This window comes from Protobothrops mucrosquamatus, unplaced genomic scaffold (genome assembly GCF_001527695.2).
Source record: "Protobothrops mucrosquamatus isolate PMUCROS unplaced genomic scaffold, P.Mucros_1.0 scaffold_4, whole genome shotgun sequence".
NCBI classification, from domain to species: domain Eukaryota; kingdom Metazoa; phylum Chordata; class Lepidosauria; order Squamata; family Viperidae; genus Protobothrops; species Protobothrops mucrosquamatus.
The window spans coordinates 907,277-928,109 of NW_015386080.1; the positions used below are offsets into that span (position 1 = coordinate 907,277).

The 20,833-nt window shown below is 39.7% G+C and overlaps 2 protein-coding genes across 4 annotated transcripts in view; both read left to right on the forward strand.

Moving 5' to 3' along the window:
• Positions 1-267: 267 nt before the first annotated feature.
• Positions 268-13,641, forward strand: LOC107282661 (cytochrome P450 2U1). 2 transcript variants are annotated; one of them, XM_015810578.1, is made up of 6 exons: positions 268-813; positions 2,921-3,142; positions 3,488-3,556; positions 7,915-8,076; positions 8,961-9,128; positions 10,960-13,641. In XM_015810578.1, the coding sequence occupies exons 1-6, from the start codon at positions 360-362 to the stop codon at positions 11,136-11,138; spliced, it is 1,254 nt and encodes a 417-aa protein (XP_015666064.1). In that variant the 5' UTR covers positions 268-359; the 3' UTR covers positions 11,139-13,641. The 2 variants fall into 2 exon arrangements, with proteins under 2 accessions (XP_015666064.1, XP_015665994.1); XM_015810508.1 differs by having other exon boundaries at positions 2,921-3,556.
• Positions 13,642-15,773: 2,132 nt separating this feature from the next.
• Positions 15,774-20,833, forward strand: part of HADH (hydroxyacyl-CoA dehydrogenase) — a 38,225-nt gene continuing 33,165 nt past the window's right edge. For both annotated transcript variants that reach the window (XM_015810763.1, XM_015810693.1), the window contains exon 1: positions 15,774-15,921. In XM_015810763.1, the coding sequence (XP_015666249.1) occupies positions 15,805-15,921 (117 nt within the window). In that variant the 5' untranslated portion in view covers positions 15,774-15,804. The remainder of the gene's footprint in view (positions 15,922-20,833) is intronic.

Sequence of the window (20,833 nt, forward strand, 5' to 3'; positions counted from 1 at the left end):
TGCAGTCGCTGCATTGCCCGGCCTTTTAAGAACCACAGTGCAGCGGTCCGCATCTCCGCGCTGCAAGAAGGCCGCCGCGCCCCGGGCGAGCCGAGAGGCGCTCCAAACTCCGGAGTCTCAGAGCAGAAAAACCTCTTTTGCTTCACGACGTCACAACTCGGGGGAGTTTCCCGCGAGCTGTCATTGTTCCCTTCTCCCCACCAGGCAGCCGATCAAAGGAGGAGCTACTGCAACAGCCCGGGGAAGCGAAAGCGCGTCCACCGGTAGCAGAGAGGAGAAGGGGCTAGTGCAGCGGACGCCCCTAACAGGTTGGAGGCGCGCTGGACCTGCTGCTGGGTTCGCCGTTTGCCTCGGACAGGATGGCCGCGGTCGCCAGCGCGGAGGAGCCGCCTGCTTCTCTAGCCCCAGATACCGTTAGAGCGGCGATGCTTGGAGCCACCGGGCTGCTGCTGGCGTTGTGGTGGCTGCTGGGCCGCCAGTCTCTGCAGCGACTTCCACCCGGCCCCAAGCCCTGGCCGCTGGTGGGCAACTTCGCCTTCGCCCTGCTGCCCAAAAGACTGCACGCCGTTGGTGTCTTTGCGCCCCGCAAGAAGGAGGCGAACTGCGACCGAGCCGAGGAGGGAAGGCCGATGCATGTGATGCTTACCGGGCTGGCCAAGATGTACGGCAGCATCTTCCGAATAGACTTGGGCAGCCACCACGTCATTGTGCTTAACGACTTTGAGGCTGTCCGGGATGCGCTGGTCGCTCAGGCCGAGATCTTCAGCGACCGCCCCAGTGTGCCCTTGGTGGCCATCCTCACCGAGAAGAAGGGTAACGGGGCGGTGGGGCGGGCAGTGGTTCGACGGGGCGGAGGCTTTGATCAAGGACCCTTCCGGCTCTTGCGCGCGCTCTGTAACTGGATCTGGGTGGCGGGGGGGGGGGAAGGATTCTGTCCGGAAGGTATAGGGTTTCCTGCCTGAGCAGGGGGTTGGACTAGATGACCTTCAAGGTCCCTTCCAACTTTACTATTATTATTATTATTATTAAGGCCCATCCCCGATCCTTAGTTTGGCAGGTGTGGCGAGTGAAAGAGAAACCTTTACTCCTTCCCTAAAGCTGTTTTTTATTTTGACTCATTTACTAGCACTGATGTTGCCTAGTTTGCTAATGAAACATTTGCAAGAAAACAACCCGCTTAGAGAGCACCAAGGATTCCACACTTAGCACAATGTGTGAACGAAGCCTTAGGCTTCTGTTATAAGCACACTCTTTGAGGAAGTAAAGGATCAGACTTGTAACTAATTGAATTGCATAGTGTGTAAACATTACAGCACAGCAGCATACTTACCACAAGGCAGGACCCAGAGAAGTGAAGGCTTGCTAAAATGGCCGAAATTAAAAGATTCCTGTAAGTAAGGAGTTTGGGGCAGCTTTTTCCAAGTAACAAATTACATTAAAGGATATATGGATTTGTGACCTGCGGTTCACTTAATAAGCTGCATAAAAGGGTTAGATTAATGTAGGATTCAAGTTAGGCTGGTGGAAAAGGAGGAGACAGGATGTTCTGCAGATGCAGTATACAAATAAGGCAGATTATAAGTACTGCTTATCAATTAATAATTGAAATGTGTTAAAAGCCTATTTTGTTTGTTGAAGGTTTCTGAGATTGCTGAAACCTTTTGATGTGAGTTGAGAAATCTATAACAAACCCAGTTGTCTACTGCCCCATGACATCAATAGTACTATCACTGAGCTCAACAAGTACACATGCAAGATTAGAACTGTATTCACATGCTCTTGTCAGCCAGAAGTGCCCCTTGATTCTAGAGAGTACATATGGAGCAAATTTTGTGCAAATAATTAATTGACACAAATAAGGACAGTGTATTATTAGAGCATTTCAGCATCCCAAAGACACTGTATGGTAGATCTCAAAACGACTGTTTTGGAAAAATGAAATTTTAAACAACACCATTGAATAAGAGATTGACAAATTTACAGAAGTGGCTAGATGAGCAAATATTCTGACACACTTTTAAAGCAGCTTGCTCTGTTTTTAAAACCTAATAAAATTTCAGTGGTTTCAAAGATGCTTCTCTAGGAAATGAAAGATTGGGTGCAAGATTTATGCTCTAGTCATTACATAAAGTAGGGATGTTCAGTTTTTCCATATCAAAGGATGCACTTGGTTGTGAAGTGGTGTGCACTCCTAAAAATAAACATGTTTCTTCCAAATATAAGCTGCATTTTATTTAATGTAACTAAAATATGATTATCTTCCAGTCTTATATTTAAACATTTTATCTTCTGTCACATTTAAAAAATAAAATTTGGAATAATTTTTGGAGATCTATTCTAGAGCCTACATCAGTGATGGCGGACCTTTTAGAGACCGAGTGCCCAAACTGCAACCCAAAATCCACTTATGCATCATCGGGTGCCGGGTGGGTGTGGACCATTGACTGGGTATAGCCAATTGGGTGTGTGTGTCCTATGGGGTGGGCGTTGCTGCGGTGGTAACAGCAGACTGAGTGGGACTAAAAAGTTCAATCAATCAATTCCAACTTTGCAAGATCTTTTTTTTTCCCGTGAGAAGTTGAAATTGATTGATTGATTGATTCTTTTTTTTTTTTGCACACGGCGGCGGAGGCCTAAAGAGAAAAGGTTTTATAAAACCCAGATGAAGTCCTAGGACTGGAGCGATGGCGCGCGTGCCCACAGAGAGGGCTCTGAGTGCCGCCTCTGGCACCCGTGCCATAGGTTTGCCACCACTGGCCTACATGCAGACGTAGCACCTTAGGCTGTGTACAATAACTCTGATGAAAGACCTTTATGCCCAAAGTTATTGTGTCTTTGGAGTGAAAGAAACTGCATACAAGATCTCCAAGGATTCAAAGCTGCCCTATTTCAAATCTTAAACATTCTTTTCTCCATACAGGTTTGGTGTTTGCACCTTATAATCCAGTGTGGAAAAAACAAAGGAAGTTTTCCCACTCAACTCTCCGTCACTTTGGATTAGGAAAGCACAGTCTAGAGCCTAAAATCATTGAAGAATTCAAGTATGTGAAAGAAGAGATCCTGAAACATGGAGAGGAGCAATTCAATCCTTTCCCTATTATTGGCAATGCAGTGTCCAATGTGATCAGCTCAATGGCCTTGGGTAGGCGCTTTGATTATGATGATGCAGAGTTCAAGAACATGCTAACTATTATATCATGGGCACTAGAGTTCAGCGTGAATAGTCAGGCACTGTTGGTTAACATTTGCCCGTGGCTTTTTTATCTTCCTTTTGGATCTTTCCGAAAATTAAGGCAGAGTGTGCGGGATATCACAGCTTTCTTGAAAAACATCATTAAACAGCACAGGGAAAACTTGGATGCCCAGGATCCCCGAGATTTCATTGATATGTATCTCCTGCATTCAGATGAGGAAAAGAAGATCAATGGGGAAACTAGCTTTAATGAAGATTACCTGTTCTTCATTATTGCAGACCTTTTTATTGCAGGCACAGAAACTACATCCAACACACTACTCTGGAGCCTTCTTTACATGTCACTTCACCCACAAGAGCAAAGTACGTTGCATCTGATTTTATCTAAATTTCTTATTGAACATTCTTTGAAGTCAGTAATTCAAAGCTTTTCTACTTGGTGGGTGGGTGGGTGGGTGGGGCTGAGCTTTCCAAGATGTTTAAGAAAATGAACAATGATGGAAAGGGAGCAGCTATTTTTTCTTGCTCTCTTTTTGGGGTTGTGCTTCTTTAAAAGGAAGAAGGGCAATTCTATGAAAGAAGCAGGAGAGCGGATCAGAACCTCTTAGCAAAACTTGCTGAACTTGGAATAGGTAAGATATCTGGGATGAAAGTCCTCTGTATGTTGTAGAATTATGGGTTATGTTCCACAATGCAAAGAGACATATCTATTTAAAACATTCTATAAAAGAGTAGACAAAACTATCTTTTCTCAGGATGGAGAAATAAAACAAAGGAATCTTCCAAGACAGCTATATTGGAACTGATGTTTTAAAGATTTTTCATAAATAATATGTCATTATTATACACAATAATTACTGTATATGCAAACTTAGGTTTTTCTCTCCTTGGACAGTATGAATTCTTTAATCCCAACTGTGCTCCCCCAGAAGGTCTGAAAATGGTAGCCTGATTGCTTCACTGATACCATACCTCATTTATATTCTCATTGATCTCAAGAAAGTTGCTCATCCTGGTGCTAAAGAGTAAAATATTTAAGGAAGATAAAAAGTTTCTTTGTTGTTCAAACAATCAAACATTGGAGATTGTTCAGCTAGCCAGGCAGCATTACTGCCTCAAGAAAGGTCAATATGTTAATAGGATTTGTCAGACAAATGGGAAATGCTGGTATACTCAGATCAACTTTGAACTTTTTTTTTTTTTAAAAAAAGGCCGAAACAATAACAGGCAGAAAGAGAGAGACTGCAAATTCTCCCAAGGTGATCTCATGAGTCCTTTGTGAGGCTGTGGGAAGTTGAGGCTGATGAGCTGAAGCCAAGAGGTAATAAGGGTTTAGGGTAGGAAATGCCATCTTGAAGCTTACTGTGGCTCCACCACCCTGAAGAAGCCTATTTATATCCAACAGTTCTCAACAGCTAAATGCCCAGCATGCAACCTATTCTTTGGGGGAAGGTAGTACATTGTGGATTTACCTGTAAGCTGCTTTAAAAGAAGTGGATCATCTAAACTCTTTTCATTCAGAGTTCAGATCTGGTCTTGGGGCAAAGATGGCATTACTGTCTGGTTGATGACCTTTTTGGGGGCCTCGATTGGAGTAATGCGCTCCACTAATCTTATCGGGTCTCAGCAGCCTCTGATTCTATGGGCCATCATGTCCTTTTGAACCGTCTATGTGTTATAGATTGAAGGCACTATTTTGCTCTACTTCTGTTCCTTATTCAGAAGATCCCTCAATGCCTGAAGTGGTAAAAGAGGAAGTCAAGAAGAAGAAGATTCAGAGGACAGTTTCAGTTAGTGGTCACGGGGGGGGGGGGAGGAGAAGTCAGCATGGTGGATTGTAGGATTTGTGCTGTAAGATTTGGTCTCCTCCCTGCTGCTTTTTACTATCTACTTGAAGGTTCTAGGACATGTCATCTGCCAGTTTGAAGTGAAATATCCTTAATATGCAAATGATATTAATTATATATCACCATTGCACTACAGAAGTTTCATCCCAATGTATGAAGCTGGATGGACACACAGGCTAAAATTAAATCCAAGCAAGAAGTTGTTGTTTGTTCATCCCTGTATTTTGTCTGTTCAAGTAGTATCTCTTGACAGAAAAGTACAACCATTGAAGTAGTAGGATTGCAATGTGGAGATGTTCCTCGAGTCATACCTACTATTCCAGGCTTGGGTGGAAATGTGGCTCTTGCCAATCTTCACTGGTGCACCACTTGCATCCTTTCTTGGAGCACAATGACTTTACAGTGGTGACTTACATTATTATTGCCACTCAAGGTTAAAAATGCTTGGCTTGTGTTTGTTGCTATGAGCATATAATTGCTGCTCTTGCACTAATTCCCAATAGCTTTCCAGTGCTGGTCTAAATTATGTCTTTAATGCCAACTCCAACTAGAGTTGGCCCATCCAAAGTATTTTTTTCTGGGAAAAACTGCTTGTGGTGTCCCAGTCTTGTGAAATGAGAGTTTGGAGCTAGAAAAGGCAAAGGGTGTTTTTCACTAATGGCCCCAATATTCTAGAACAGCCTATCCTGAAAGCAAGATTAGCCTCCTCTGTGGTTGTCTTCCAACAGTTGCTTAAACAAAACTCTTCAAAAGTCATTTGGAGAGGAATAATAGGATATCACTATCTCGCTTTGATTGTTTCTCTATGTCGCTTTTATTATGGGTGTTTTGATTTTTTGTGAGACGGGTAAGTGTTGAGAAATTTAGTGAATGATTTAATGAATAAAAATAAGTAAATTTTTTTTGCTAAAAGCAAAATGATGACAACAAATTGCTGACTGAACAGCTTTCATGTTTCACGTATTTATTTTCTGCCAACCTATCAAATGTTTTCACAAGGTCTGATTTTACAATTAGCAGAAATTTGGAAAGTCTTCAGTAAATGATTATAGGATGTTTTAGAACAGATTTAAACAGCTTGCTTCTCTGTCTTTGCAGCCCCTTCTTGCTGAAAATTGAAGGCCCATTCTCCCCATCTTGAAGGCATGAAATGTAGAAAAGTTATACTGCAAACCCCAGGATAGATTTAACATTGTTTTAAAACCAAAACATTATCCCCATATACTTTTCTGCACTATGACTGGATATTAGCTTATTTCCACTGTGCCATTTTAAGAATCACTCCATCCAGATAATAAAAAATACCAAATCTTAGACAAAAATATCCATAACAAAACAGTTTTTAACCTTTTTTGTAAAAACATTTCATTCTTTAATTTTTTGGCTAATTTTTTTCTAAGACATTTTAGAATTAAAGTCAGATTTCTGCTTTAGGCAGAAGAGGGCAGTGTTTGACATTTAGTTGGCATTAAAGCTGTGCAAATAGTGTCCCCCCCCCCAAATTTATTTTGAAATACTCCATGCTGGTTCAGGAATTCTGGGAGTTGAAGTCCACGAGTCATAAAAGAGCCAAGATTGCCTACTCCTGGTATAGGTGAAATTGGGTTTTTTTGTGCCAACATACATAATTTTATATGTTTACATTAAACTGCATTTGAAGATATTTTGCTCACTTTGGCAAACTTTCAGGGCGATTCACAACCCCTTTTTGGGTACGTCTACCCTGAACATTTTGATAACATCAGCAGGCATAACTCCTTCACCATCAAATCTTAATTCCAAATCATTTACTTACAAACAAACAGACAAAAAGCCAAGACCCCGATAATGATCCATTGGGGGCAGTACTTTACATCAGGGCTTTTCAACCTTTTCACAGATTGTACAACTTTTAGGACATGACAATATTCGAGTACCACCAGTGCTTAGAAAGGTGTGAAAAACTTGATGACTAAAAAAGGGGTTTTTTTTTGGGCTTTACTGGTTAGATCCATTTGTTGTTACAGAAATGGCTAGTTTATATTATAGAAAAGTAAAAAGTTAAGATTCAATATTAATGCTTCCTTCTACTGCAGTAGAGGAAGTCAGAAGTCAATGCCTTTTCTTTTTCCCTGCTCCCCCTCACTTTTCCCTTTTTCGCTCACCCTTCGCTCGCAAAAGCCTCTCTCTCGCTCTTTTACTCACATGTTGGTCACAAAGGTCTCTCTATGTCGCTCTCTCACCATTTTGCTGACAAAAGCCTCTTCTCTCTCTGTTTTATTTCCTCTCCCTCTCCCGCCAAAACCTGCTCCTTTTATAGCTTCTCCTCTCTCTGTCCTCCTCCTCCTCTCTCTTCTGGGTGTGCTGGAAGCTCCAACCATCACACAGCTGCGTGTGCAGATCCTGGTGCTTCTACTGAACCCTGCAGCTCCAGCTTATCTTCTCCAGGTCTTTGTGGCGCCACTTTAGCTCGTCCCCACCCTGCTACACTTGGCTAGGGGTCGTGTACGACCTGCCAGGTGCTAAAGCCCTGCTTTTCATATCGGTATCAATGAGAGAATTGCCGTTTTATTCCTATTTTCTATTTCCTATGTGTGCAGACAGAATGAAATCCCAGCTTCAGTGAAACAAATTCACAAAGACATTATTTTTCAAAGTACTGAAGCACAACTAAAACTAATCAGTGCCCAGATATTCCTGGCAGAAGAGACAAATACAAGATTAAAGGTATTCCCATCCAGAAGAGCAGATTGTGTCACTCTTCTGGACCTGTATCATGCAAGTCTATATCCAATATCCATCCATCCATCCATCTCCTCCTCTTTCAGTTAGATTGCTAATGAACCAGTTCTCTGCTCACCCAAAACAATCACTACTATTTATTTATTTTCACAGGAAAGGTTCAAGAAGAAATTGAATTGGTAATTGGGTGCAACAGACCTCCCACCCTGGCTGATAAGGTGCACATGCCCTTAACAGAAGCAACTATTATGGAAGTTCAAAGGATGACAGTGGTTGTCCCTCTTTCTATTCCTCGGATGGCCTCAGAAACTACTGGTCAGTATTGGAGAATAGATAATGCTGGTCAGCTTGATGATGCTGTTCTTTCCTGATTCATCCTGATGATGCTACAAGTTCATTTGGCTGAGAAATAATACATTCAGTAGAAACTTGAAAAACTGAAATGAGCAACATGCAGTTCTGGGTGTTGCTACAAATTCCAGGATAGCAAGTAGTTTACCTGTTAAAGTAGGACAAGGGATGCCAAAGTTCAAGTCCTTCCAATATAGATGTTTACTGGTAATTCTGGGCCAATCACTCTTTAGTTCAACCCTCTCAGAGTTGTTATGGGTGATAACTAAAGGAGGGAATATTGTGCTTAGTACCTTAAGATTCTGAATGAAAAGTAGGATATTAATCTAACAATTAAAATAACTTGCTTTTACTTTCATTTTTACAAGAGCGGATTCTTTATTTAATTGTTGTAAATACTTAATTTTCTTATTCTATCACCTTAGGAACTATAATTTAGTAGCAACTTGGGAAGTTTTACAGGAAGGGAAAGTAAATAAGGACTAAAGTTGATTTGGATTGCCTGCTATAGCTGAAAGCATGTTTCAAGAGGCTGTAATGTTTACAAAAAGCATGGCATTTATGTTTATGATCTTATGGTTTAATTAGTCTCCCTTTCATTTACATTTCTCTCTTCCACGAACACACATATATGTATCCGTATTGTAATAACAAACAACCATTTTAATTAGGCAAAATAAAACAGTATTTTAATGTCTGTTGATTTCAGTAAATGAGAGCTATAAAGGAGGAAAGGAAATTCACCTATAGAGGAGAATTGCTTCAGTTTTGATGTTTCTAGTTATGAATTGGTACTTTATTTGGTGATATGTATATTTTGATCTGAGCTTTTTTCTGTCTCCTTTCAGAGCTTCAGGGATACACTATTCCAAAGGGCAGTGTAATCATTCCTAACTTGTGGTCTGTGCACAGAGATCCCAACAAATGGGAAAACCCAGATGATTTTTGCCCAGCAAGATTTCTGGATGAGAACGGCCAACTTCTCAAAAAAGAAATATTTATTCCTTTTGGAATTGGTAATTTAATTGTTTAGAGTAAAGATTATGTCAACATTAATGTGATAGATCTTTAAATCACCTGCTTACTTATTTGTAGTAGACAGTGCAGAAGGCCCTTTTGGGGTCAGAAGCAACCATTTTGTCAGGCATCAAAAGGTTCAGTGGCAATCAAGGGGGAGTAGACTTAGTTTGGAATGGATCTAAACGGATCCCTCTTTTTATCCATACCTCTGACCCTGCCAGCCCACTCACATGTACCTGGCATAAACACTAGGAGCCCAATTTCTTGAACCCAGATGCCAACCATAACTCACAAGTGCGGAACCTGCACAGAACTTGAAAGCATCCCGCAATAGATGACAGCAACAATGCCATTGATAAGAAAAAATGAAATGCTTTTTAAAATATAAGTGGTATCAAAAATATTGGATAAAGCAGAAATGTTGTTAGGACAATAAATGAAACAGTGACTTTGGCCAAGAAAGTACAACTTCATTGGGGCTGGGGGCAGCACTTGATCCTTGAGCAGTGTGCCATAGGACCAGACTCCCAAAATGAAAGCAGTGAAATTCATTTAATTTAATGGCAATTTAAAATAAAATAAGTTGGAAGTGATGCAATTTTATCATTATTCTCCATGAATGTATTGAGTTATAATTTAGCAGCAAGCCTTACAGGCCATCTCCCAAGGTTTTTGAAGGCCACAATTTGTGCATCACTGAATTAGGTATTGTAGGGATGTAAAAAAATATAGATCGGGCCTCAACCTTGTCTCCCAGATTTGACCGGAGACCAGTTTTTCCCAAGAGCCTTTTAGCTGCAAATATTTACTGCCATTCCTTCAATCATCCTTTTATTATTTTTCAATAAACAAAAAACTATTTAAAACATTCTAACTATGACCTTGGAGGCTTATTCAATAAGCTCTGCCCCCATAACTTCTTATTGGCAAGTGATGGCTTTCCACAGCAGTAATACTACATAATATTTTAAGTAAACGGGCTAAGAATAACAACAAACAATGCAGAAAATATTTATACACTAAGAATCAGCTCCTTTGTGATGCGGCCTTTTGTCAAAACCATTTTAGAAACAGAATGGGTAAAAAATTACCCAGAATTTCAGTTTAATAAATTGTAGGAGACAATTAGAGAGCTATTTTGCTGTATTGGTTAAGGGATTAAGCTAGACATCAGAGACTATCAGTACTAGTCCTGCCCTAGGCACAAAATCAGCAAGGTGACCTTGGGCCAGTCACTTTCTCTCAGTCCTGAGAAGGAGGCAATGGCAAAGCCCTTCTGCAAAACCTTGCCAAAATAACTGAAGGGATTTGTCCAGGCAGTCACCGAGAATCAGACATTATTGACCAAAAATAAATAAAATGCACCAATAGTGTTCAAAATTCTTCATCGGATTTGCTCCGAGAAATTAGGGGGACAATTGCACTGATGTCTTCAAAGGAAAAGGACATTCTCCAACAATTTCTCAGGAGCAGACCTTCTCCTTGGTAGTACCATAGTAACAAGAATGCCCCTAATAGTAGGAAATGTTTTAATGTTTTCCTTTGGGATTGAATGAAGGAGAGGTCCTCATATCTGCATATCTGAAGAGAGGAAATTCTCTCACTTTTTCTCACATGTGCATACAGATACAGTAAATACACATAGAGGGCTGCAATCTTCCACCCGTCATTTGATCATTTCTTTGAAGCAAATGACCTTTCATCAAATAGAATAAAATTGAAATGAAATTTTTAAAAAATGCTGTTTTCTGTTAGGCATGAATTAATTGTGAAAAATCATTTTTGTCTCTCATAACCCCCTTTTTTGTTTTTGTTTTGTTTTTAAAGGCAAACGTGTGTGCATGGGAGAACAGCTTGCCAAGATGGAACTTTTCTTGATGTTTGTGAGCCTTTTGCAAAGTTTCACCTTTATATATCCTGCAGACTTAAAGAAACCATCAATGGAAGGAAAATTCGGCCTAACATTAGCTCCTTTCCCATTTGAACTTATTGCCTTAAAGAGATGAGGAAACTTCCAAGAAAAATGCTGCATGATGTTCATATTACTGTATGAAATTCAGGGCTATAAATGAAATGTTCTTCACCAAAACCTAGTCATTAGCCCAAAGCAGGCTAGGGAATTTTCAGCCCACGGGGTGTTCAAAAATTATCAAGTACTTTCTCCTTTGCTTGGGCTGTTCCCCACTCGATATACTGAAACTCTTCAACTATAGAAACAAACTGAAATATGTAAACCTCAAGAGCTGCAGAGTAACAAGAGAAAGTTGGGCAGCCACACTTAAAGGAACTATTGATTATTAAATGTCTTTTTATAATAGATAAAAAGCAAAGGAAAATACTGAAAATCTAATTTGCACATGACAGTATACAACCCCCCCCCAAAAAAAAAAATTCAGAAAGCACTTATGTATTTGGAACTTTTAAAAAGACAGTTAAGATGCATAACAAGTTATCTTAAAAACTTGAGTGGCATTGCAAATTGTCTTAAAAACCAGAGTCTGTTGGGTGTGTGTGTGGGGGGGTAGGGTGTCTTGTTGGATAAGTCTAACTTGTCTTCACTTTCAGCAGGAAATAAAACAAAACAAAATAAAATAAAAATAGCTGTCCTGCACCTGCACCTAGAATCCTTGGGCTGGATCCTTTTACATGCTTCAGGAAGGCTGCTTTTTAAAAAAAAAAAAAAAAAAAAAGGTAAAGCATCAGACATACTGTACATAGACTGTTCCATCCTTAATAAAGGCAAAAATTACTTTTAAAAGGTGATAGAGATGGAGTGAGGTCTCTGGGGTGCTGGAGAGGGATATTTTTGATTCTGGATGACCATCACTGTGCCCAACTATTGTTCCTCTGTGCTAATCAAGAAAAGCAAAACATTGAGTGGACTTCCACAATTCAATTTTTAATACATATTTACTGAGATTTATCTCATGGTATCTCTATTGTTTGCTAAAAGCAAATGTTTTGTTGGCACAACTTAGGTAATTTCTCAACTGCACACATTCTGAGTTTCTGGCGGAACAGTGCTAAGCTCAACCTGATTTAACCAGCAAGCCATTCATAACATCTACATTGAAAATGTTTAATACATAGTGTAAATGCCATAGGAAGCAGCATTATCATGATCAAACTGTACTGCTTCAGGAAAACAAAGTAAATACAATGATAAATAGCTAAAAAATAGGGTTTTATTGGGCAGAAGATGTACTTGCCTCTAGAACCTTAGTGCTCAGCCATTTCTATTGGAGAATAGTCTTGACCAGTTATAATTATTGTTCTGGCATGAACTATACACAAAATAATTCAATTGACAAATATTTAAGTTTGAATTTTGGGGCATAAAGTTTAATTTAAAAAGGCCTTTAGAAATAAAAGAGATAGGTAGGAATGCAACCCTTATTCTAATCTTATTTGCCAAAACATTTAAGTCCCATGCTTTTAAATACTAAAACGTAGAGAGAGGAAAAAAATTGCTAGTTCTTATATTTCCTATATATTTCATGGTCCATAAATGCAGAATATTTGATGAACATTTAGATGCTATTCAGCATAATAAAAAAGATGTACATGTATTTAACCCCATTTTTATGCTCTACAGGAGAGAAAGAATCCCTTATCTTTTTCCCGTTCCTGTCTTCATAGCAATACAGAGACATAAATGATGCACTTACTCATGTTCAAAAAGAACTTTATTTTGCAATGTTTTAATTAAATTAACTGCATTTTGAAAAAGAGAGAAATTTTCCTGGGGTGAGGTAAGAAAGGTAACTATTCCTTTTCATGCATGTTATCCTAATTAAAAAAAAATCATACTGCCAAAATTTGGGGGTTGTAGTTTTTGATGGAAAATCAAAAGTAATTGCAATTGAATGGCGGGTTTTCATTCATTTTCGGTTCACGGAGCAGCTGAATAATGGATCAGCAGGTTTGATGAACAGACTGAATCATTTTTTGCTTACCTGTGGTTTATTGCATGAACAATATTTAACTGGTTCATACAATATAATGTTAAAAATTAAAGAAAGGGCATTATGATATAGTGTAATATGAATTAACTTACAGAATGAATTATCCTTTAAGAAGGAAACTTGGCCATTTTCGACACTCCTTATACTTCAATTGCACTACTAACATTTAGATGAGTACTGCTATGGCAGATAATTTTATTGGGCAAAATACAACTGATCCTTGGTATGGCATGTGTGTCCTCTTGTAATGAAGCAATCTATTACTGAAGCACTTTATAATTTTGTCAGATTCCAGAGGTCTGTATTTCTGCATTTTAGAAGGCACTAAAGGCCTGTGTAAGAGCTGGGTGTATTAGTTGTCTATACCTTGCTAATCTTTATATTGTCTAATGTTTTCAAAATGAATGTCTTGTTTAGAATTTTAGGATGAGAATGTAAAATCCAAGATCTGAAATCATGAATTGCTTTTTTTTAAAAGGTGCCTATTTAGACACAGTGCGATATATGTTTGTCTAAATAATTTTTTAGATAAATAAAATAATAAAATATCTGTCTAAATAAAGATTTTTTTAAAAAACTGACTATTGAGAAGACAATTTTGATTTAAAACATGTTCTGTGGGTATTAAACATAAGAAATTATTTTACTACCCTTTCTCAATTGCTATTCAAATGCTTGGGAGTACAAAATATCTGGAAAACCAAATTGATGAGAATTATATTGTAGGTATCTTTTTTATGTACCTAAATGCTTTCTTCCTTATATTTGTGGCTGAACTGACACTACTCTAATAATCTTTCTCCAAGTATTTTTGTAAACAGAAATGGACTACACAATTCTATGTAATTCTTAGTTCAAATGATTTCTTTAAATTGAACCATATATATGTAAAACAGTTGTAAAATGAGTATATGTCTCCTATATTGCCTAAACTAATAATTTCAAACAGTGTATGCTATGCCTCAGTGGGTTATGCAAGTGCAGCCAACTAAGTTAACAAATCAGTGGCACAATGCAGAGTGAGCTAAAATCACCAGCCTTTAGCAGACATATCAAACTCGCGATGTCACATGACGTCGCACAACGTATCGGAGCTTTTTCCCCATTGCTGGCAATGCGGTGGGCGTGGTTTCCTCGTGATGCGTCCAGCCCCTGGGCCGGCAGTTTGACACCCCTGCTTTAGAAAGTGAAGCAGGCAAGAAGTTAAAACTGCACACATATTTATACTTAGTATATATGTAAGCCTATGTGTGCCAAGCAAAATTACTATCATATAGAACAGGGATTTTCAAACTTTTTCAGGCCAGAAAACCTTATAGTAGTTAAATAAATCCCAGAGCCTTTGGAAAAGAGACAAAGCTGTAAGTGATGGAGAATTAGCTGTGTGAACATTTTTTTACAATTAGTTTCTGGTAAATCCTCAGGTTTTATAGACCCAATTTGAAAAACCCTGAAATAGGGAACAGTTATTATGTTAACAGATACATTCTGAAGCATTTTCTTAGAAAGTGAGAATTACCAAATATTTGATTGCTATTTACCTAACTGCTTTTATTATACCTGTAAAATTTATTGGGAACAAAATACTCTCCTATAATCTGAGTCTTTGTGCTCTTCAATGTCAGCGATTAATTTTTCTTTTGAAGGGAAATACAATGAAATCATTTGGTGCTTTTATTGTAGTAAAAACCTACATCATTAAATAGAGAAGTCATGTTTTTGTTTTTTTTTAAAGTGACAAGTAATGAAGTTGAAATCCAAGAACCTTGACATCTTCACTTTATTAAGCAAGAGAAAGTTGCTTAAGTTGACAAAATAGCTTTGGCTATTTCAAGAGCTGCTCATCAAAGTATTAAACCTTCAGAAAAAATGTGGGTTGAAAATAGAGCACATGTAGTTCAAACCATGCCTGAACCACATTATAATCTTGATTTGTAGGATTATATTATTGCAGATACGCAAACTCGAACATGGACTTAACTAAGTAAAAGCATCCTTTTACCAGACATGTTTCCATTACAACTTTAGAGAATTACCCCCACACCTTGAAAAATAAATGGTGAAATTTTAGCCCTTAGCAAATCCTGATGAAACTTGGGAGGGTATACCTCATTTGTTTCTCAACTTTGGCGACTTGAAGAGGTGTGGACTTCAACTCCCAGAATGCTGGCTGGGGAATTCTGAGAGTTGAAGTCCAAGTCGCCACAGTTGAGAAACAATGAGGTGAATGGTCCTTGGTGCTCTCTGAGCTTGCTTGTTTTGTTGCAGACATTTCATTATCCTAACCAGGTAACCTCATTTCAACTCTGGGTTACAAATATTCTCCTTCCTTGGAAACAATGAGGTATACGAAGGAGAACGCCCTGCAGTTCAAAAGCAAGACGTTTCCTTGCTGGCAAATGGGATCTGCCGATCAACAGTCTTGCAAAAGAAGCCGGCCTCGAAGAACCAGCGAAGGTGCCGCAGAGAGAAAAGCGGGCCGAGGACGCCAGCAGCTAACCTCGCCAACCTCCCTCTTCCTGGCTGAAGGCAAATGGGAGGAGCGGGCAGGAAGCTCCGCCCTCTGGGGTCGGCAACGTCGCCGTGGATTTGTCGGCGCTGGCCCGCCCATGCTCGGCTGCCTCTTGGGCCGGCTACACCCCCGCCGCTGCTGTTTCCTCCTCCTCCTCCTCCTCCTCCTCCTCCTGGCACAAGAACGTGCTTCGCCATGGCTTTCGCGACCCGTCCCTTCGTGCGCCTGGCTTCCACCGCAGCCGCCAAGAAGCTGGTGATCAAGCATGTGACAGTGGTCGGAGCCGGCCTCATGGGCTCCGGGATCGCCCAGGTGAGCTGCCATATGAAGCCGTCCGCCCTCCGACGCGGGAAATAAGGGGCGTCGGCTGGAGCAGCCCAACTTAGAGCCTCCCTGGCCCTCCGCCGCCCTTGGTAGTGCATGAAAAATCTGCTTTTCTCCGCGATTGGATCCCCGGGTGCTGGGCTAAGAGCAGGAAAAGCTGTGCCAAGAGGTGCCTTTGATCAATACTAAAGCTGAGGGTGATCTTAGTTTGTTGCATTGGGGGAGGGAATCGCATCTGCCAGCAAAAGAAGGCTCCAGCAAAAGAAGGCACCAGCCTTCCTTCACCGCAGCCCTCCAGGAATGCTGGACTACAACTCCGGGAATTCCCACTTAATATGGCCGAGAATTATACTTCTCATATAACATGTTGGGAATTGTAATCTACTGTACTATAATCTAAAATAGTTGGGAAATTCTGGGAGTTGGAAGTTGCTGAGGTTGAGAAACTCAGGTTGCAGGTGAAGCAAGGTTGATCTGTGTAGTTAAGATCCCCTGAAGCTGAACTGAAATATAACTACAGTAGTAAGAGAACTGTACATGCCTCCAGTGTGGTTTGGGTGTATGGTGCTCAAGGTATGGTAAGAGAAAAACTTTAGTGGCAACGGATATGCCTTCTTTGGGATACTATAACTTCCTTTGAAAACTTTAGGAATTATAACTCAGAACTGAGCCCCAATACATTTTCAGTTCTAACTAAGTCTCATCCAAAGTTTTGTTTTTGCCAATAGTGCCATTCCAGAACATCTTTTTTTATTGAAGAAGCATCAAACAGAAGAGTCTCTTTCCCAAAAAAAAACCCCCCAGTAAGATGGTGTTTTTTTAAAAATAATAATAATACAGTATTTAAATTAAAAGAGCTGTGGCAGTTTCCAATAAGAAAAACATTTGGAACAATAGTGACACTTTAAAAAAATCCCACAAAACATAGTAATCAAGGACTTTGTATAACAGGGCTTAGTCCTTATACTGCCTCTTCTCCAAGGCTTGGTAGAAAATTATGGTTTCAACTGGTTTCCCAAATAGCAGAAAGGGACAGGATATCCTAACCCTTAAGGTAAGGTAGATTCATTAATTTAACAGAAAATTCATAGATATTCAGAGCAGTTGAATGATGGAGCCATCCACTCAAAGATGTGGCCAGCTTCCTTTTGTTGGAATGCTCACATGGATAAGCAAATAGCTGGTGAAAGTACAGAGAGCAGAGGGGGTGGGCTTGTTGGCTTAAATCAGAGGGTCCCTAAACTCTTCAGCTCATCAACCACTTTATGAAGTTTCAGATTGTTCATCAATTATTTACTATATGAAAAAATGAATGCTATTTAACTAAGTAGTTAGTTAGCAGACCTCATTTGTGTATGTTTCACTAACCCGCAGAAGCACCCGCAGAATAGTAGTCCTATGGCGAGATAGGCAGCAAATAAATTTAGCAAATAAATAAAACTTTTGTCAAAGTAACAAAAGCGGTATTGTGCCATCACAATGCAAGGTCCATCTTTCATGTGTTCATATGATGTTGCAACACATGCACAGCACTGTTTTCATCAAGTTAACAATAATCCCCAGGGAGCTCTGTTGTCAGTATGGAGGTCTCCAAATTGCACTATATGTTGTTGGTATGTCTCATTCAAGTATCTAATCATGTCCTTTGCTAAGGAATTGGTGCAATAAAGATAACTATGTCTTTGCACTCTGAACCTTTTTGTCCCAAGTTAGTTGGGGTAAGAGAAAGCCAAGTGAACACAGCTTTAATTTGTTTAAATCCCCTTTAGTAATAGGGAGAAAAGCCCCAAGAATTAACCAGAATGAAATGAGTCTTCAGAATGTGTTGTGTAGAGACAGAATCGAAAATTTTCAGATTTATGTGAATTTTTAGAAACAGTGAGTTAAAGTTTGGTTTACATGGAATATTTACTAAGATCAAGAGCCATGTCATATTTGGCAATAGCCTTTCATATCTTGGTAACCCTATGATCCTGAAACATGCCTTTGGCATTGCAATGATTAATGATCACTGGTAATATTTTCATAAGAACATGTGGATGGCACTGCAAAAATGTAGCTTCCAGAATCACTGTTATTTTCAAGAGTGCCCTTGGATTCCCCGCATGTGTTTTGTAGAAGATAAAAATGGCAAGTGGTTGAACTTCACTGATTGCCCAGGGAGAAAAAAGTACAGTCTTCAACTTACAACAATTTGTTTAATGATCATTCAAAAATACAAGGGCATTGAAAAAAATGACTTTCTATCATTTTTCATACTTACAACTGTTGTAGCATCCCCATGGTCACGTGATCAAAATTCAGATACTTGGCAACTGACTCATAATTAATAATGATTGCAGTCTTGGCCCAAATGGTTTGAGATCCCTGCATTAAATCCACATTGGGATTTAACTTTTTTCTTTATTTCTTACTAGAGACCCGTGAGAGCAAAACCACAGTTTTCGTGTTCACATCAAACTGATGTTGCAAGTTATCCTATATTGTGGGACATAGGACTTGTGGTTTGGGTCGCACACTGCACTAATCCATAACATGTTTTTTGTGACTTAAGTTTTATCTGGTCCAACTATTGTGGCTTGAAAAACACACTTTAAAGTTTGGAAGGGAGAGTGCTGGAGAGGCTGCATACATGAAAAGAAGCCAGAATTGGCATGTAGTGTCCTACTTGCACGTATGGGCAGCATTGGGATGCTTGCTTTTTTCCCCCTAGACCTTTGTGGTGAATGTGGAGCAAGGGTATCTTTCACTACAAACAACTAAGCCTGTTTTAGGGTTTCTGTTGCAGATTTGGCCCTCTTTTTTATGCCCCAAAATGGCAGGAATCATACTACTGATTTTGAGCAACAGTGGTAAAAAAAATGCTTTCAAGGACCAATAAAAAGAATCATAAGTCCAAAATTTCTGTTGCTAGTGAGTTTTGCCCCATTTTATGACTTTTCTTGCCCCATTTTATGACTTTTCTTGCCACTTGGTGGCTGTGTGCAGTCCTGGGGCTGCAGATTGCCCATCTCTGGCTTAACATTATTTGTGAACCCAGTTGTAATTTGCAACAAAACATGGATATAACAAATTGTGATATCCTGTCTGATGTAAATCCAACCATTGTTTCCTGCATAGAATGTTGTTGGGAAGGAATCACGAGTAATTTTGGCCAAGACTGTAAGGTACTGTTGCTTAAATGTGCTTTAAATACCATGGTTAAGCCAATGCTTATTGGGGAAATTTAACCTTACAGTACAATATCATGTTAGCATGAAATAATCACTCATCTCTTGTTTGCTATATTTAAATTGGTTGTGTTTCAGTTTTTCAGGTCTGTTACTCTCTATTCTGACTGTTATTTGCTTCTTGTTCTTTATTCCCTTTCCTTTTTCTTAATTCCATCTATGTTTGGCACTTTTAGGCTGCAATCCAATAGTTTGGTTAAGAGTACAGTATGTGTCAGGTTGTATGTATCAGGCTACATTATTAATACATTTCATCCACTTGTAAATTTAAGTTGTTGTTTTTGAATTATCTTGCAAAAAAATAATTCTAAGACTTTCTAGCTTTTCATTGCTTGCTTTTTACAGATTTATTTATTATTTATATTTATTAAATTTAATTTGACTACTCATTGGGGATTTAAGTACTTGAGAGCACGAGTAATGTCATTTTTTTAAAATAAACCTGCCTGGTGTTGGATATTTGTATAAATACTTCTACAGAAAAGACTAGCACAGAAATATTTTTGGTAACTTACCTTCCCAGCACAGACTGTGTTTTGTCACTACAGCATACTAGCAACCTGAGACAGCTGCATGCTTTCTGTGCTTTATTCTTCAAGGGCACCCTTCATTTGCTGCAAGGGATTAGGTCAGGGGTAGGCAACCTTGGCTATTTTATGACTCGTGGACTTCAACTCCCAGAATTCCTGAGCCAGCTTGGCTGGCTCAGGAATTCTGGGAGTTGAAGTCCACGAGTCATAAAAGAGCCAAGATTGTCTACCCTGGATTAGGTGAAGGGTAAGCAAATAGAAGTTACTTTTATATAGCTTTTGTAAAGTTAAGATTAGGCATGGTTTCATTCTAGATATAAAAGTTTTGCATAACCAGAAAAAAAGTGTACATTGTTACCTTAGCAAAGATGTGATCTACCACCTAGTGAGGCATTTGATACAAGCCACACACAGCAAGCAAACAGTGCAGGTCAATCAAAACAGAGACGCCATCATTCCCAGCATCTTCCTAATTCCAGTAAACTCTAATCATCAACCAGTCCCCCCCCCCAAGTTAAAATATTACACATACAAATGCTGGAAAGCAACTCCCATTTCTAAACATTGTGCTGAGGAAGTCTTGCTGGGACATGAGCTAAAATGTCTGCAAAAAATGCTGATTAGTACCTTGGCACTGAGTTCCCAAAGCCTGGAGAACTCAACATAGAGATCTGTTTCTTCCTTGAGTAGAGTCAGCTTGTTACTTGATTTAAGGATATAGAGTAGGTCTGTGTAAGACTGTTTGGAGGGTCATTCTACCAATGGAACAAAGAATTCAGCAGATGGTTTGGTGTAGCTCAGGGGTAGGCAACCTTGGCTCTTTTATGACTCGTGGACTTCAACTCCCAGAATTCCTGAGCCAGCATGAGTCATAAAAGAGCCAAGGTTGCCTACCCCTGGTGTAGCCCAAGAGAGAGGATGAGGAAGAAAGATGAATAGGAGATGGGGAGGAACAGACTCAGGCTCAACCCTTCCAAGACCGAGTGGCTGTGGCTGCCGGCGCCTCGGTATAGTCAGCTGACTCCATCGCTGACTATAGGGGGCGAAATTTTGGCCCCCGCAGAGAAGGCCCGCAACTTGGGAGTCCTCCTGGATCCACGGCTGACATTGGAAGACCATCTGTCGGCCGTGACCAGGGGG

Coding starts and splice junctions, on each gene's coding strand:
- LOC107282661 (XM_015810508.1), top strand. CDS start 360: ATGGCCGCGGTCGCCAGCGCGGAGGAGCCGCCTGCTTCTCTAGCCCCA. Junction 3,557..7,914: donor ACTTCACCCACAAGAGCAAA/GTACGTTGCATC, acceptor TTATTTTCACAG/GAAAGGTTCAAGAAGAAATT. Junction 8,077..8,960: donor GATGGCCTCAGAAACTACTG/GTCAGTATTGGA, acceptor GTCTCCTTTCAG/AGCTTCAGGGATACACTATT.